The sequence below is a fragment of the Ochotona curzoniae genome, unplaced genomic scaffold (genome assembly GCF_017591425.1).
Source record: "Ochotona curzoniae isolate NIBS_2020 unplaced genomic scaffold, NIBS_Ocur_1.0 contig_883, whole genome shotgun sequence".
NCBI lineage: Eukaryota > Metazoa > Chordata > Mammalia > Lagomorpha > Ochotonidae > Ochotona > Ochotona curzoniae.
Genome location: NW_024466599.1, coordinates 17,961,707 through 17,981,109, shown reverse-complemented (window position 1 = coordinate 17,981,109; position 19,403 = coordinate 17,961,707). Strand labels below are relative to the sequence as shown.

Genomic DNA, 19,403 nt, shown 5'->3' with positions numbered 1-19,403 from the left:
GATCCTCAATGAATTCACAGTGGTATCTGGGCTAATAAGTCCATCTAACATTTTAATGATATTAAATCAGTAAAGCGCTTAAAATTTTTTTTTATTTGAAAAGGCAAAGATACAGAGAAAGTAGACACACAGAGAGATCTTCCATCTACTGCTTCACTTCCCAAATGGCCACCAATGACTGGAGTTGGGATGATCCAAAGCCAGGAACCAGAAGCTTCTTCCAGGTTTCCCACAAGGGTGAAGGGACCCAAAGACTTGGGCCAGCCTCTGCCACTTTCCCAAAACATAGCCGGGATTTGGATCAAAAGTGGAACACCTGGGACTGAGACTGAAACTGACACCGATGTGAGATGCCAGCACCCCAAGTGGGGCTTAGCTTGCTGTAATACAGCTGCACATGGTTATGCTTTGTACTTCAATAGCCAGGGTCAAGCCACAAGCCGAGACTTCAATCTGTGTCCTACATGAGGGATAGGGTCCCATCACTTGAGACATCAACTGCTGCCTCCTAGGCCAGGCATCATACCAGGAGGCCAGAACGAGAAATAAAGCCAGGATTCAAGCCAGGCGTTTTTATGTGCAATGCCAGCATCACAACCATTGCGCAAAACACCTACCTTAGTACAGATTTTTTTTTTTTAACCGAAAGGCAGATATACGGAGAGAAAGACCCTCCATCTGCTGGTTTACTCCCCAAGTGGCCACATCAGCCAGAGCTGAATCGATCCGAAGCCAGAAGCCGGAGCTTCTTCTGGTTCTCCCACACAATGCAGAGTCCCAAGGATTTGGGGCATTCTGGATTGCGTTCCCAGGCCACAGGCAGGGAGCTGGATGGGAAGCAGAACAGCTAGGATAGGATTCCCCACCCATATAGGATCCCGGTGTATGCAAGGTGAGGACTTTAACCACTAGGCAACCATGCCAGGCCCCTCTAAGATTTTTTAAAATTGTAATTAATTATCAAAATTCATTTATGAATTCATAAAATGTTCAGAAACCTCAAGAAACAGTTTCAATGTTTCAAGTCTAAAACGTAATTTAAAGGCCCAGCACAGTAACCTGTTGGCTAAAGTCGTCGCTTTGTGTGAGCCAGGATCCCATATTGGTGCTGGTTCATATCTCGGCGGCTCTACTTCCCTTCCAGCTCCCTGCTTGTGCCTGGGAAAACAGTCGAAGGTGGCCCAAAGCCTTGGGACCCTGCACCTGTGTGGGAGAACTAGAAGCAGCTCCTGGCTCCTGGCTTGGGATTCACTCAGCTCCAGCCATTGCGGTCACTTGGGGAGAGAACCAGGAGACAGAAGATCTTTCTCTGTCTCTCCTCTCTGTAAATTTGACTTAGATAAATAAATAAATAAATAAATAAATAAACCTTTTTAAAACTGTGATTTAACCAGAGTGTGGTTGGGAGGGAGTGGCAGAGTACGCTAATCCTCTACTCACAGCACTAACATTCCATGTAGGTGCTGGATCATATCCCAGCTGCTCTACTTCGAATCCAGCTGTTTGCTTCCAACCTGGGAAAGCAGAGGATAACCAAATCCTTGGGCCCTGCACCCATATGGGTGACCAGGAAGAAGCTGCTGGCTCCCAGCTTTGGATCAGCTCAATGCTAGCCATTGTGGCCATTTGAGAATTGAACCAGTGTTTGGAATACCTCTCTCTGTCTTTCTTTCGTTCAAAAATCTGCCTTTCGCACCGGCCATTGCGGCCGCTTGGGGAGTGAATCATCGGATGGAAGATCTTCTTCTCTGTCTCTCCTCTCTGTATATCTGCCTTTCCAATACAAATAAAAATAAATCTTAAAAAAAATCTGCCTTTCAAATAAAAATAAATAAATCTCCAAAACAAAACCTGTTAGTAAAATCTTAACCAGTAAGATGGCTCCATGTCTGAGGTCCCTCCATTTGATCAACTCATTCTGACTAAAAGAGGATAATGAGAACAACAACAAAACAAAAACTGAGACAGATGGAAAGAAAATGACGATGAAGAACATGATTTTGGTTCGCTTCTGCTTCTGCTGGCCACAGCGAGAAGCCATGACAATCCACCCAGACACTGCAGGAGTCTGCCAAAATTAGCATCGCTGTGCTACTAAACTTTGAATTCTCAGTAAGCTTTCAGTTTTCGCTTGCTTGGCATCTACAGTTTGAGGAGCTTTCCCACATACTGTCACTACAACAGAACTTCTGCAGGATGGAGTCCTATGTAAACAAAACTGTAGACTTCAGGCTCAGACTTATGGATCTGGGATCAACACAAATCCCAAAAGGTTGATACTGAGAAGATAGGAGGGTCCATCTTCCCCCACTTCATAAAACCCTGCACCTAGAAGCATGCGCAGTAAGTCAGACACACCGCAAAGCCGCCCACCATCTACTGCAAAGTACAAACTTGAAAGTCAAGTTCAGGTCAGAGAAAAATGATTTACGATATCACATGAGTCGCTAATGCGGCACACAAAGTACAATGTTCTTAATTCAAATGTTTTCTCAATGAGTCTCATTCAGCTGCTTCCCATAACTTTAACTTAGATTTGAAAGAGGTTCTTTTATAAATGGTATTTTGATTTGAAAAGCTGCCCTTTTTCAATTCTAGAGTACTAATTCTAAATCTCCACTTTAGGAGAACAACAGAAGTGAGAAAAGAATATAGAACTAAACACAAGAAGGTCAGTTTACCTAACTGGGCTTCAGCCAATGAGCTCAAGTATAAGAAGAAAGATTAACATGAGAGTACAACAGGTGCCACATAATAATTGCGGTTCCTCTGCTCTGGCTGTTTACACCTCAGTACTTCTCAAAGTCACATATCACTCTCTATGAACAAAGACGCTCTAAAATGTCTTGTGAATCAATAAAGGAATAATGATTTACATCTCCCACATGCATGGAAAAAAATTGTAAACTTAAAGTTGTGAATTAAACTAGACTTAAGATATTAATGCTTGTTTTCCATTGGGCCCATATTTGGCATGCAGCAGCAAACCTAACACCAGGTAAACCACCAAGAAAGCCCAGTGTGCCGTGCTGGACTTGACCACTAGTAGGCCAAATTAGCACCCTGAAAAAAATGACTGAAGATCATAACATCATAACCTGATTTTGAGATAACCAACCTAAGGCAAAACCAGAGAGCCAGCACAGGCTTTCAGCCAGGCCATCAGACACCTTTAACCCATATTAGAGACCCTGGGCTCCAGCTTCCTGCTAGTGCAGACCGTGGGAGGCAACAGCAACAGCTCAAGTGACTGGACACCCATGACCCTGCAGACCCACACTGTTGCCTTTGGGTTCCTGACCTCAGCACCAGCCCCAGCCATCTGATAAACGGATGGCAGTATCTACTTGCTCTCACTTTCAAAACTCTGCCTCTCAAAAAACAAATAATTTTTTAAATAAATAAATAAATCCTCAAACCATAGTTTCAACCTCCCTCATCTAAGTCTGGTTCACCAAACCAGAAGTCGGGAGAGTTTTTCTAAAAAGGACCAAAATTTTCAGTTCTGTAGTCCCTATGGTCTCTGTAACAAAAATGCAGCACCGCCATTCCAACAGAACAGTCCCAGAAAACATGTCAACAAAAGGACAAGGCTGTGTTCCAACAAAACTTATTTATAAAAGCAGGTGGCCTTGGCACTTTAGTCTGACAATCCCTGTTCCAGACACCCTAATTCTTGTTAAACTGGCAGAGGCATGATCCAGGGCAAAGGAACACTCCAAGTGTTGCATGAGAATGAAAATTTGCCAATAAGCCCCTCTTTCTCAACAACATATGCTACTCAAGATGCTAATTTCCTGGAGCAAAAAAAATCAACTTTACAGTCATCCAAGCCCATCAGGACTTTAAGTACAAACTGCTAAATCATCCTGCTCTCTGTTCATGTGAGGCTAGGAACTAACATAACAATAAGAACACGTTTATCATTCTTATTAGAGTTGACCCATTTCCTCTCACAATTTCTTCAAATCCTAACTCTGTTTTCCAAGAAAGCAGCTACACTCCCAAAGGAAACAGAGCAAGCACATCTGCCTATGCTAATAATGCCTCCTCATAATGCCTCCTCGTCATGGCCTACTGGCTAAGAGCCTTGCATGCACTGGGATCCCATAAGGGTGCCAGTTCATATCTTGGCTGCTCCACTTTCCTTCCACTCACTGCTTGTGGCGTGGGAAAGGCCTAGCCCAGCCTAGCCCATACAGATTCCGGCTCTTGTGAACGCCAGGGATTACTGTGGCCTAGACCAGTCTGGCCTACCCTCACACCCAGCTCACACGCATACTGATGGGTGCTGCAGCCTCGCCCAGCCCAGTCTGCCCACAGCCCCATCTCTTGTACTCATCAGTGGTGCGGCAACCTAGCAGGAGACTCCCCTCAGTTCCCCTATCAGATCCATTCTGAGCCCCAGATCTTGGACATGTTAGCAGGTAATTCAACCCAGTCCGCCAAGGCCCAGTCTCAGCTCCTGCCAGTATGTGTTGCACCTCACCCAACCTGGCACAGCCCACAGCACAAGTGAGATACAGATCTGGAAGCTGGCTGGTAAGGGAACTTGCAGAGTTCCCCTGCTAGGCCACAGGTCCCTGGGGTTAGCTCGACAACTGGGGCTGGGAGCAGACAGGGCTGGGCAAGGCTGCAACACACACTGGCATAAGTGAGAGTCAGGACAGGTTGCAGGTCAGACCAACTTGGCTGCAATATCCGCCAGGTAACATGAGGGCTACAGATGAGGCAGGCTGGGCAAGGCTGTTGCTTGCATCAGCGAGAGGTGGGACTAGGAGCAGGCTAGGCTGAGCCACATGCAAGTCTCTAATGCCATCACATGACCACCTCCCAACCCTGGGTGTTTATGTATTTTGACATCTCGGAGTGGCCCTTATCCCTTCTCCCTCCTGCAAGAGGAGAAGAAAAAACAACTGAAGTGTTTGTCCTCCATTCCTTGACCCTCTCCAACACTCTAACACATCAAACTTTGTTTCTTTTTACTTCAGCCCAAATTGGGAAATAAGGAATAGCTCATTCTTCGTTCATGGAGGGAGCTGGACATTCATGACACAATGCCTAGGATTCCGCCAGGGTCGGTGCTAGACCTCAGGGAAGAAAAACAAGACCAGAGGTTTCCTGTGTTTACCATGTCTAAAGCCTAGCATGAGAGAACAAGTGAAGAACCACAAGCCATACTGAGTACCATGACAACCGAGTGGATGGAGACAGAGGGAGAAAGCCATAGCCAAAGAATGGCAGGAGCCATCAGCAGCCAAAGAGGGCTTTTTTTCCCCCTCCCTGTGTAAAATGAAGCACCACAGTTAGTATGGTATGTGGTACTAGGGTCCCTCCCTTGAGGACAGCTATCATTATTCTATTGGGCTTAGGCATAAAGTCTTTACAAATTCACAACCCATAAAGCCTCACCTTATGCGTGCTGAGACCCATATGGGCATCGGTTTGTGTCCCTACTGTTCCACTTCCCATCCAGCTCCCTGCTTGTTGCCTGGGAACGCAGTCGAGGATGCCCCAAAGCCTTGGGAGCCTGCCACCCTAATGGAAGATCTGAAGAAGGCTCCTGGCTCTTGGCTTCAGATCAGCTTAGCTCTGGTCATTGAGGCCACTTGGGAGTGAACCAACAGACAAAAGATCTCTCTCTCCATATCTCCCTGTATCTCCTTTCAGTATATCTGTCTTTCCAATAAAAATAAAATAGGGCCCGGAGTGATAGCCTTGTGGTTAAATCCTTGTCTTACATGCTCAGGATTCCATATAGGAGCTAGTTCACATCCCAGTTTCTATACTTCCCATCCAGCTCCCTGCTTGTAGCCTGGAAAAGCAGTGGAGGATGGCCCAAAGCCTTGGGACCCTGCAGTCATGAGGAAGACCTGGAAGAACCTTCGGGCTCCTGGCTTCAGATCAGTTCAGCTCCAGCTGCTGAGACCTCTTGGGGAATGAACCAGCAGATGGAAGGTCTTTCTCTCTGTATCTCCTTCTCTATGCATATCTGTCTTTCCAATAAAAATAATAAATAAATCTTTAAAAAAGAGAGAAAAAATCACAACCCACAGAGGTCAATGTGAGTCCCACCATCTACCAAGTCAATTCTTGAGCCAGAATATTCCAATTTTCCAGATGAGTTTCCCTTCCTCCAGCTAAGTTAGGTCACTTAAACACAAAACTATAAGGGAACCCAATCATTAAAAACTGTTAATAAAGGGTCTGGCACACCAGCACCAGCATTCCATATGGATACTGGTTTTAGTCCTGGCTGTTCTACTTTCAATCCAGCTCCCTGCTTGTGGCCTGGAAGAGCAGCTGAGGATGGACCCAGCACCCACGTGGGGGACCCAGCACCCACATGGGGGAAGTCCCAGAAAGAAGTTCCTGGCTCCTAGTTCCCAATCTGCTCAGCTCTGACCATACGGGCCATCTGGGGAGTGAACCAGTGGATGGAAGCTGTCTCTCTGTCTCTCTTTCTACCTGTAAATCTGCCTTTCAAATACAGATAAATAAAACTTTTTTAAAAATGCAAAGTGTCTGACTAGACACTAAATTTTTAAAAATGTTAATACAAAATAAATATCAAGGAAGCCAAAAGAGCTAATTTTCACAGAGAAATATGAGCCTTCACTGAGCCCAAGGACATAAAGGGTTGAGAGCATGAAAAGCTTCTCAACCAGATCCTTTCTGTTTCTGGCACAAAGTAGAAACTTAATAAACATTCAGAATATTTGCACATCTGAATAAAGGTAAGAACTCATTTGCATGTCTATTAAAGTAGCAGTGCAATTTAACCTGTCAGTGCTATTCCCTTGCAAAACACCATCTGCCGCAGCAAGTTGAGAACTCTTTAAAAAATTTTACATATATTTGAAAAATGGAGCATGAACAAGAGAGGGAAACACAGAGAGAAGGAGTAGAGGCAGAAAGAGAAATAGCCATCTTCCATTCATTGCTTCATTCCCCAACTGGTCACAACAGCCTGATCTGGACCACACTGAAGCCAGGAGCCAGGAGCTCCATCCAACTCTCCAATGGAGTGGCAGGAGCCCAAGCTGCTGGACCATCTTCCGATGCCCTCCTGGGCACATCACCACCAAGAACCTGAACCAGAAATCTGATATGGGCGGTTAGAGTACCGAGTGGTAGCAAGAACTAAGTCCTTTCTGAGTCTAATAAAATTCAAATGATTTTGGTGCACGTCTATGAAACTGTCACTTGTTTTGAACCAAACTACCCTATCCTGACTCAAACACAACCATAAACTACCTGGATCCCATATCTTGAAATGGGTATTTCCACATACCTTCTAGCACACATTTTCAGATCTTCTTTTTAGAGATATCCTGAAGTTCTAAAGTCAGGATTACCTAACATTTGAGAACTAACACATGAACACTACAATAATACAACCTCTTGCTCATTTAAGTTCATTTCTTGGTTTTCTTAACTGCTCTTCAGATTGCAATGTAATAGAATCTCTCTCTGATATTACGGTTCTCAAGGTGCAGCTTCCAAAACGGATGCAAATTCTTGGACACTGTTCCAGATCTACAGACTCAAACACTGTAGGAGTGGGAACCAGCAATTCACCCTGGAACAAGCCCTCCAGGCAAGTCTGATGCATGCTCAAGTTTGAAGACCACTAATAACAGAAGCAAGTGGGGGCTTCCCTCAGCTGCTACGGTGAAGGAGAAGCCACTAGTCACAATTGAGTGGGCAACACCTACCTCCTTCCCATGACATTAAACACTGCGTTGCAAACAAGAGGTGTAATATAGCTCGGCAAGCATTCCTTAAGTGCCCACTAAATGCAGGCACGGTGCTACCAGCAAGCTAAGATATGAAACCACCAAATCTAAGCTTAAAATGAAAAGGGAGAACAGGGAAGGCATATATTAATGGAATGGAAGCAGAAAGTTTCTTTAAACTACTTTTTAATCAACCAAGACTTCAAGAACTACACCCACGGAGAACATGACTCAGTGAGCACCCAGTTCTCATTTCAGTGAATACTCTTTTTTTAATCTGCTAACAAGTGAAGAGAGCAGTGTGGCAGAAGAGTTAGAGTAATTAGACAAACATATGCAAATTAGAAGACAAACAGGTTTGCCTGCTAAGCTTAAGAAAGTAAGCTTTAACAAGAGATAAGAAGATAAGACAAAAGGCGGAGTAATTTAGTAAAGGAACTTGAAGTCCTCATGAGAAATCTATAGCTCAAATATATGATAAACACATGGAAGCCACAGCAGTTGCTTAAATAGGAGGACAACATTAGAGGAAAAACCATTCACTCTGACCAATCTACTGTTATTGCATGTGACTACAAAAAGAACGAAAAAGGTCTTTTACTGGTTTTGGTGCCCCATGGAGATGCTCTCTACTCTGTGCCCACAAGCCATAGCAACTAAGGCCCACTACAGTCCATGCAGATCTTCCTGTACAAGGAGACAGCTCAGCCAGGGTGTGCCACAAGTTGGGCAATGACAGCCTGATAAAGGTGAACATTCTGGACATGACTGAGCCACACGCTACACTGTGATACAAGGGCCTGGAACCTGCTCTGCCTCAGGGCAGGGAACAGCTCATAGGAGCTCACAGGTGTGGTAACCCGAGTCCGAGTGCAAGGTGGTGGCTGTGTGGCTCAGGTTTATCCTACCCACCAGGCCACTGCCAAAGCTCTGGTGGCTTTTTACCAGAAATATGTGAATGAGGCTTCCAAGGAGATCAAATCCATCCTCCCCCGGCTGGGCTGGCTTGCTTGCTGGTAGCTGACTCCATCACAAGGAGCCCAGAACATAGATAGGCCCTGGTGCCTGAACTCGCTACCAGAAATCCTATCCGTAAGCCCATCAATACAACCAAGGGCAGGAGATTTTAAAGTTCAAAACAAATTATTATTCTTTTGGGAAAAAAAAAAATTGAAGTCAAAGACTATCTGTGGGACCTTAACTACACACAGGCCCCTCATGACCCTTTCCATCCGCCCAGCAAGTTGCAACCCTGACCCTTCACTCGAGTATACGCCCCCTGCTCTTCCTCCTGGGAGGTCTGCAGGAGGGAACACGTTACGTATCCGTTAATGCTCCAAACCAGGGAAGCACAAATGTCTGGCATGTTTGTGTCTGATTTACTTTCACTAATGTAGAATTATGTGCCACATGCTTTAGAAATCTCAACCCAGGGCCCAGCACCGTGGCTCAACTGGCTAATCCTACACCCTATGGCACCAGCATCCCACATGAGTGCCAATTTGTGTCCCAGCTGCTCCATTTCCAATCCAGCTCTCTGCTTATGGCCTAGGAAAAGCAGCGCAGGATGGCCCAAGTCCTTGGGACCCTACACCCGTGTGAGAAACCCAGAAAAAGCTCCTGACTTCTGGCTTCGGAACAGCTCAACTCCAGCTTGTGGCCATCTGGGGAGTAAATCATCAAATGGAAGACTTTATCTCTCCTTCTCTCTGTAAATCTGCCTTTCTAATAAAAATTGATCTTTAAAAAAAATGTATTAGTTCATTCAAGCATTATGCCTCTACAAAGTAGGTACTACACCATTTCAAACAAGGCAATCTAGTTAAAGAGACGAAGTTACTTCCTGAGGAGCACACTGCTAGTATGTGAGTTCCTTTACTATTCGCCCCAAAGCTAATTAGTTCATCTCAATTAGAGCTGACCATAAATGAAATGTTCTTAGTTCCACGGTCCCTCCTTTTTTGCAGTTTTGCCTTCTGTAGTTCAGTTACCTGTGCTCAACTGTTAGCAGAAAATAATAAATGGAAAGTTCCAGGTATAAATAATTCAAGTTTTAAGCTGTGTGTTATTCTGAGTAGTGTAATGAAATCTCACTCCATCGCAGCAGGCGCGTGAACCATTCCAGCACCCCTGTCATTTGTTCTCTTAACAGCAGACCCCAGGCAGTATTTATGTTCTGGTAAGCCCTAAGGAGTAACCTAAGGTTGTGTCATAATGCCCACCTCTTGTCACCTACGCTGTCATCTCCCTTCATCCAAAAGAAGGGTGTGTACAAGACACTTTGAGGGGCACAGAGACTGCATTTACATAACATTCATTACAGCATAGTTAAAACTGTTCTATTTTATTAGTAGTTGTTACTGTCAATTTCCTACTGTGCCTAATCAATAAGTTAAATGTTATCATAAGGATATATGGATATATAGAAAAAAACCTTCCTATAACAGGTTTTGGTACTATCCAAGGCTTTGGGCAGCCTGTGGGGGTCTTAGAACATATGCCCTGAACACAAGCAGAGAGAGCACCACACTCAATCAAATGTCTGGCTAGGAAACACAAGCCCACTTGCCTGCTATGCCAATTTAAACATAAACATTTTTTTCCTCACAGTGCATTTTTCCCAAATGCAAACATTAGACACACATGCAATTAAGCACGTAAGTTTGAAGGTCTTTGCACTAACATTTATAGACGTCATACAAAACCAGGTAGCACCTGCCAGGCAAAGTTGGTATTTCATTCTTTGCTTGAAGAGGCGGCACAGCATAAGGAATACTGACTTCACAGCCAAACTGCCTGGGCTCAACTCTCAGCTCCACTACTGACTGTGGAACCTTGACCAAGCAACTTAACCTTGGTGTCCCAGCAAAACAGGGAAAATAATAGTGCCTTCACTTCCAGAGGCAGTTACGAATATCACAAGAGATAACGTAAAGGATTTAAATAATGCCTGGCACACAGTACTTGATAAATGTTTATTATCGTTGTTATCATCCAGTATTTATGATGCTGCTCTTGCCAGCCTTCCTCCACGGAGCTCCGGAGGCAGGGCCTGTGCCCTCACACGCCCACTGCCTTCCTCGTGTACTATGGTCTTTTGGGTTTCTACACCTTACTTCTCTTCGGTCACTTTGATAAGAACGTATTTCCTCAAGTCTACAACAAGCAGTGGGCAAATCCGTATCCTGTGAAGCTCTACACACCCCAGCACTACAGCAGCTGCAGAAGCAAGCCATCATCAACCAACCGGTCTTCAGAAGGTGGTAAAAGATCCAGTTACATATGTTTCCTCCAAATAAATACCTAAAAAGGTAGAACTTTTCACCCCTCCACTAAAGCTTTCTCTCCCCAAATCTGCAGCAGTTTCTTCCACATTCTTCTTTCAGTCATTCATTCTCCTACCTGCGGAAATAATCCTTTCGACAGGGCATGTATAAAACCCTAAGACCATTTGGATATTTGTCAAGCCTTATGAATGTACTTACTTGGAAGAGAAGGCAGTTCCCCACAGCTAGGAGACCAGAGGGTATAACTAAAGATAAGTTGTGCTTGAATTAACTGTAGCATCCAGGTGATGCTCATTAACATATTACAATCAATTTGCAGTCACAATAAACAAAAATCAGAAGATCAAGAATTTCTCAGCGCTAGCACTGTGGCACAGTGGGTTAAGCCAGCACTGTGATAGTAGCACCCTATACCAAAGTGCCAGTTTGAGTCCCAGCTGCTTCACTTCCAATCAGCTTCCTGATAAAATACCTAGAAAGGAAGCAGAAAATGACCCAAACACTTGCCCCACCAACACACGTAAGACGAAGATGGAGTTCCTATCTCCTGGCTCCAGCCTGGCACAGCCCTAGCTGTTCCAAGCATCTGGGAGTAAACAAGCAAAGCACAAGATTTTCTGTCTCTCTCTATCCCCCTTTCAAATAAATACATATTACTTACAAAATAACTTTTCATACTGTTTCTCAGGAGGAAAAAGTGTTCAAATATTCAAAACCATTCCTCCTCAAGTGATATTTCTTTTTAAATCATTTGAAAAAAAAAAAGAATATAAGAAAACAAAGATTTGTTTATTTGAAAGGCAGAGGTACAGAGAGATATATCTACCAGTTCACTCCCTAAATGGTCACAATAGCCAGGTCTGGGTCAGGCCACAGGAGCCAGGAACCCCATCCCAGTCCAAACACTTGGGCCTGCCCTCCCAGGACATTAGCAGGGTGCTAGACTGGAAATGGAACAGCCAGGACTTAAACTAGCATTCTGGAGACACAGGCAGTAGTATAATGGTCTGTTATAACACTGGCCACCAAAAAGTGACACTTCTTCAAAACAACTTTTTTTCTTTTTGGGAGAGGAAGCAGTAAAGGATTTACTTATTTCTATTGGAAAGGCATATTAAATTTATGGACGCAGACCCTCCATTTGCTGGTTTAACTCCCAAGATAGCCACAACAGCCAGAGCTGAGTTGATCCTGAAGCCAGGAGCCAGGAGCTTCCTCCAGATCTCCCACGTGGGTGCAAGGCGCCAAGGCTTTGGGTCGTCCTCTACTGCTTCCCCAGCCCACAAGCACTGGGCTGGATAGAAAGTGAACAGCCAGGTCATAAACCCGGATCCCATATGGGATCCCAGAGCTTGCAAGGTAAGAATTTAACCATTCAACCCCGGCACTGGGCCCCTCAAACAAGTTTCCTCTAATTACAAGCCCACAGGCCATACCTTCTTGTGACCCCATCCAATACTCAGTGCCCTGTACAAAAGGTTATTGTAACTCTTTTGAAAAGCATTTTAGTAGGATGATTCCTAATCCCCAACCTTAGTAACTCATCAGTTGTACCACCCAGTCAATCCTACGAGAGAGTTTGAGTCATTTCAGACTCCTTAGCTCCACACCACTTGCGGCTAGCTAGTCAAGTTACCACGTTAACTCAAGGGTTCCAAACATCATGCAGATAAACTGAACAAGGCAGATCTGCATGAAGCACTGGCAGAAAAGGGACGCCAGGAGAGCGAATCCACTCTGCCAGAGGTCAGGCACTACTTGGCTCTAGCTGATCCTTGTGGAGAGGAAGTTCAGGGCCAGTGCTGTCCAATTTCTACTCTCTACAGAGTTCAGAAAGAGGGACTTCTGTGAGGAAGATATTAATTTTGCTTTTATGTCTACTTATCAAATTAAATGCAGAGATAGGAAGATATCTTCCACCTGCTAGCTCACTAAACAAATGCCCACAAGAGCTGGAACTGGGTCAGGCTGAAGCCAGGGGCCAGGGACACCTGGGTCTCACACGGGAATGACAGCAACCCAACTGCTTTGAGCCATCTGCTTGCCACAGATTGTGCATTAGCAGCAACTAACTCAGGACCAATTCCGATATGTGGGCATCCCAAGTGGCATTTTAAACCCGCTCCTAAACATTCTAATTTTAAAACAAAGTATAGGCCAAAGTAAGCCTACATGTGACCAAAGTCAGGGAGCAAGTTAATCAAACCCCCACTCCTTCCCTCCTGTCTCCACCACCTTGACGCAGGCCTTCTCAACATTTCTTACCTCGCTTTATGCACAGCAGCCTCAATCCCCAACTCCACTCCCACCCATGCATCCTCCACGCTACCTGGCAGCTTTCTAAAGTCAAATCTGATCCAGTTGAAGCTCTTCAGTGACTGCTCAGACTGTAGAGCTCAAAGATGTGCCTAAACCCTCCTGTGGTATCTGTTCCATTTGCAGATAGTAACACTGTCCCACGTAAAGCTAAAAAGCACCTAGGAATTTACCAAACACCTTCCCCAGATGTCTCTGACACCAGTGGCTCTTGGATGGCAAAGATGCTAATTTTGCTAAATGCGAAACTTCTTCACGTCAAATCATCCCCTCCAACAGGACTCCCCCTCCCCTGCAGTCTCATCCCTTGTCCCTCCTGTGCCTAAACACGCTCCCTCTTTTCCAGGTCCCAGCAAGCCCTCACACGGCTGTGTCTCTGCACTCCACTGCCTTCCCCCTTCACTCAGCGACACGGAACCTGCTCAGCCTTCATCCTTCAAACTAACCTTTGCCCCTTGACCTCCACACCCTCTGAAGTCCTTCTCAGCTCTGATCCATCCACGCCCTGGGAGCTGCCTGCTCTCCCCTCCCACAACACCCAACCCTTCCCTAATGCCATCACTTAACTATTTATAACTGTCTAGTTATACACCCAGATGCCACCAAACTGGGTTCTCTGAAGTGAGAAACTGCAGTTCAGCTAATTTTACAGGCTCAGTGTTGCACCTGACAGAGCAGTCCCTTCATAAACACTTTTCAAACAAACAAAATCAAACTGTATGGGGGAGCAGATGGCATCGAAGTGAACCAGTGGATGGGGCTCTCTGTCTCTGTTTCTCTCGTATGTCTCAGCTCTCAATAAATTAGTCATTAAAAACCAAAACAAGGGCCCGGTGCAGTGACCTAGTAGCTAAAGTCCTCGTCTTGCATGTGCCTGGATCCCATATGTGTACCAGTTCTAATCCCAGCAGCCCTGCTTCCCATCCAGCTCCCTGCTTGTGGCCTGGGAAAGCAGCTGAGGATGGCCCTGTACCCATATGGTAGACCCAGAAGAAGCTCCTGGCTCCTGGCTTCAGACAGGTGCAGCTCCATCCATTGAGGTCACTTGGGGAGTGAATCATTGGATGGAAGATCTTCCTCTCTGTATATTGGACTTTGCAATGAAAATAAATAAAATATTAAAAAAAAAACCTGCATTAACCAGCGAAGCTGAAGACCAAATTCCGGCTGTGTAGCATGTTCATCAACATGTCAATGGTCTACCCTTGAAGACTTGGTAATTATTACTGTAATTTACTAGTAAATAAACTACCAGTTACCATGATTTGTGAAATCAGTTTGTTCTTATTGTCAACCAAGTCAATGAACTCCTATAATAGGATGAAACTATATTCTTAAAAGTAAACAGGTTGGGGCCCAGCACCGTGGCCTAGCGGCTAAACTCCTCGCCTTGCATGCCCAGGATCCCAAATGGGCCCCGGTTCTAATCCCGGCAGCTCCACTTCCCATCCAGCTCCCTGTTTGTGGCCTAGGAAAGCAGTCAAGGATGGCCCAAAGCCTTGGGACCGTGCACCCGCGTGGGATACCTGAAAGAAGTTCCTGGAACATGGCTTCAGATCAGCACAGCACTGGCAGTTGCAGTCACTTGGGGAGTGAATCATTGGATGGAAGATCTTCCTCTCTGTCTCTCCTCCTCGCTGTATATCTGACTTTGTAATAAAATAAATAAATCTTTAAAAAAAAAAGTAAACAGGTTGGTTCACAGTACACCTCTCTGCAGCAAAATGAAACAATGTGAAGCCAGCAGCTACACTAGCAAGTAAGCCTGGACTGGATGGCTGAGGCACATTGCAGCAGCCAGTGAACCCTCAAGAGGGGGGGAATCCCTCAGCTACAAAGGTTTGCACTAAAGTCAGGTAAGATGGAGGGCAGGAATGACAGGGCACAAGAGAGTGAAAACCCTCAAGATCAAACAAAGGATCTGCGGTACAGACAGCGACCAGTGGGGCCTTAAACCCCTGACATCTTCACATTCAAAACACAGAAATCTCCTCATATCACCTGCATGTCCAGCGCCTTCTTCCACACCCTTTTACATTTTCAATCCATCAATATTTTGCTGAACAAGATGGCTACAGGCCCTGCCCTCCCAGAACTCCTATCCTCAATGAGAAAGCAGAGATTCAACTAACCAGTCGACTGTTTAATCAAACTGTGTTAAGCAACATAATGGGGAAGGCAAGTGCTAGCAGGGCACTAACACAATCCAGTGCATGCTTTCTTCAGCACTGGCAGCCGGTACAGAAAGCTAATAAACAGTCTACACAGCACCCTTTTTAGCAATAATTCTTACATTAACTGTCAGGCGTGCAACTGTCGCTTTCAGACAAACCTCCAAGGAAGATACAGAAATGAAGCTATTTGAAAAGCAATTTCTTTCATCAACTGCTTTTAAAGTATGAGTTTTTCTCATCTCTTTACTCTGCTATGAAAGGTCACAGCAAAGAAAAAAGGTCTCTTGAGGATTTTGAGTCCTTACCCATTTATAATGTTTTAATTTTAAAAAATCAATAATATTTAAAAAAATCATTTTGGGGCCTAGAGCGATAGCCTAGGGGCTAAATCCTCACCTTGATCGCACCAGGATCCCATTTGGGCAGTGGTTCTAATCCCAGCTGCTGCACTTCCCATCCAGCTCCCTACTTGTGGTCAGGGAAAGCAAAAAGGACAGCCCAAAGCCTTGGGGCCCTGCACCCACACGGGAGACCCAGAAGAAACTTCTGGCTCCTGGCTCCATATCAGCTCAGCTCTGGCCATTGCAGCCATTTGAGAAGTGAACCAGCAGACAGAAGATCTTTCTTTATGTATCTCCTTATCTATATATTTGCCTACCCAATGAAAATAATAAATAAATCTTAAAAAAAAAAAGGCACCTCAATAGCAGAAAGAAAAAAGGCTTCTACGCACAACTCATATTCCAGCAAAATTAACCCCACTTGTTTCTTTCCCTTTGGACGCTTCTAGATCTGTCACAGCTCTAAATAAAGAAAATACTTGAAAAATGTAGAGCTCCTAAGCCTTTTTTCCCCCCCAAGGAACTCCACATTGTGACTAAAACACCACCAGCAACGTGTATTTTCATGACCACTAGACACTTGCTAAATCGACCTTTGTTTTCCAGGATAGGAAATCTGCTGTCAGACACAGGGACTAAGATAAGAGAAAAGTGGGGAACAGAAAACCACGCTGAAATTTCCTGGTAACAGGACACTCGACACCCAACCAGTAGAAAAAATAAGTTTAAAGAAAGGCTGCCTCTAAGATAAATGACATTCCTGGTGGCGCTGCCACCCATGAAACAGGATCAGCAGTTACTGACAAAGGCAGGATTTACTAGGGCGAAAAAATGTTTTCTCTGTCAATATTTACAGTGCTGAACAGATAACAAAAAAGGGGGACAGGAGGTTAAGACAAAACGAAGTGTCTGGTTAACAGCTTCAGAAAGCTGTAAGGCCCCCCCACACACACACACACCCTCTCCCATCTGAGTTACAAACTTCACTTTGAGCCACTGATGGTTTTAGGACCTCATCCGTGTTCAGCATATCACACTACAATAGTTCTTGGGAAGAAAGGATTATATTGCATGGCCTTCAGGTCCACTTACAGTTTTGTTGTTTGTTTGTTTGTTTGTTTAGCCAAAGCCAATCCCAGTTTAGCCAAAGCCTTAAGACTTTTTTCAGGTTACTCATTCATTCCCCCTACTAACAGCAGCATGGAACTCATCATGGTGGGTGGCAGGTAGTGGCTGTCTGGCTGCTGAGTGGCCAGTCTTTGAAAAAGAGTTCAGCAAAGGAGACCCCAGATTTGCAGGAAAGTTAACCAGTAGCACGAAGGAGATCATCATCACGTGCCAGGCGCTTCCCAAACCCGGACCCATCCTTTGCACGGAAGAAATTCCCACCCGCAGCTCACCCAAGTCAAAGGGGAGCTGAATGGGGTTCAAGCGCCCTGCCCAGGAGGGCCAAATGCCTTAGGCACCAGGCCGGTAGGCAGCAGGCAGCAGACCAGGGTCCTTCCCTTGCAAGCTGACTTCCCGGGCGTCCATGGGAGGGGACAGCGCACCAGTGGGGTGGTCTCAGGTACGCACTCCCCTCCCCGAACTCCACCCCGCAAAAGATAACCTCCGTCTCCGACGTCGTTAGTGCAAGGGAGGCAGGTGAGAGGTCCATTCAAATAGAAAGCAATTAATGCACCGCTGGGAGAATGGCATCCTTTCCAGGGAAACTCAAAAGAATCAGAAAATCCTCTGGCTCCCTTTTTTCCGTGGGGGTGCTCCCTGCCCTCGAAACCTCAGGACTCGCAAGACTGTTCCCCACTCCCCATGCCCGGAGCCCGCCCGGAGCCACGCGGCACAAGGTGACACGGACCGCGCCGGCCCCTCAGCCGCCTGGGCGAGGCCGGGGCGAGGAGGGACAGGAGGGGCGTCCGCCAGCCCTCGCTACCTTGTACTTATCAAAGCCAGCCAGCTGCTCCTGGCTCACGTATTCATAGCCAGCCATGACGACGCGAAAGCCGAGCGCCCACTCGGCAGCGACTCTCCTCCTGCGACGAAGCGCTGAAGCACCACAGCACCGCACAGCACAGCACAGCACACCGGCCGCGGTCCAGGATGGGAAGACCTGGGCTGGCCAAGAGGGCTGGAGGATCCGCGCTCCGCCCACCGCGCACGCGTCGCCGCCGCGGCCTCTTCCGTCGCCTGCCAGCGCGCATGCGCAGCCCTCACGGCTCCCCGCCCACCGAGAGAGGGTTGCCAAGCCCTCTCCTGCGGCCCCTGGCTTGGCGTCGTCGCAGTCCAATCGGCGCGGATCGGACAACTCTAAGTCCCGCCCCCCGGCTGTTCTCGTCTTTTCATTCGCTAGCGTCAAAATTGGTGAGCTGAGGTAAGGCAAGGAGCGGAAGCGCAAGGTCAATTTCCCAGTGGGCTTTGCTGCTTGGCCTCTAGGGGCAGGTGGAGTGTGTGTGTGTGTGTGTGTGTGTGTGTGTGTGTGTGTGTGTGTGTGTGTTCCTGTGTGTGTGTCTGTGTGTGTTCCTGTGTGTGTGTGTGTGTGTGTCTGTTCCTGTGTGTGTGTCTGTTCCTGTGTGTGTGTGCGTCTCTGTGTGTTTGTGTGTGTGTTCCTGTGTGTGTGTGTGTGTGTGTGTGTGTGTGTGTGTGTGTGTGTGTGTGTGTGTGTGTGTGTGTGTGCGTCTCTGTGTGGTCCTAAGCCGCTGGGTGGGCACGTGGGTGGGAATGTGGAGCCACAGTGCTGCCAGGCGTGGCCCGGGGTGTGAGTGCCTGCGGGCCAGGTCAGGGTCGCCTCGGTTAGGACGTCCCCTCCCTGCGGTGAAGAGCCAGCCGGAACAGGTCTATGGACAGCGGCCTTGGGGCTCCCGCTCCTCCGCCCTGCTGTATGCGGTGGCACCTTGGTAAGCCTGGTTTGATGTGGAGCAGGCTGGGCTCCTACACTAGCTGGGTGAGGCTCTGTGCGCCCCATAAAAAACTTCAGAAGCTGGGTAAGGGGCCCTCAGCACCTGTGAGCCTTGCACCTGCTTCTGATCACTTGTCGGCTTCCGACCAGAGAGCAGACTGTCCCTGAGACAGCTGCAGTCTCCCCAGCAGATCCAGGCGCTGATCTCAGCCCCGACTGGTCCATACATGCCATGGCAAGAAGTGTTTACACGTTTGCTGGAGCCCAGTTGATCCCTGGATACTGTGTATCTGGTGACAATCAACTCTAATAAGAGTTGCTACTTTCAATAGAGCGCCTTCTGAACAGAGAACTCTGACGTACATTGTCGCCAACCATCATGACAGCATAATGCAGTGGAAGGTCCCTGGTCTACTTCTCAGTTCAGGAAAATGTAATCAGATTGCATAACCCGTACAGAGGCATCACAGCAAAAGCAGTTAAGCCACCTTCTTGGTGAGCTTCTGGGTCTGTAAAAACATCCCCTGATGGCTTGACTCCACTCCCCTGGTTGTTTTGTTGTTGTTGTTGTTGTTTCTTTTGGTAGATTTATTTTCCTTATCAGAAATGCAGATTTTACAGAGAAAAGGAAAGATAAAAAGATCCTCCATTCT

General features: G+C 46.4%; 1 protein-coding gene across 1 annotated transcript in view; it reads right to left on the bottom strand.

The window, feature by feature from the left end:
- Window positions 1-17,982, bottom strand: part of SELENOI (selenoprotein I) — a 36,308-nt gene extending 18,326 nt beyond the window's left edge. Inside the window, exon 1 of the mRNA XM_040992943.1 lies at window positions 17,788-17,982. Within this exon, the coding sequence (XP_040848877.1) occupies window positions 17,788-17,844 (57 nt within the window). The 5' untranslated portion in view covers window positions 17,845-17,982. The remainder of the gene's footprint in view (window positions 1-17,787) is intronic.
- Window positions 17,983-19,403: the final 1,421 nt, after the last annotated feature.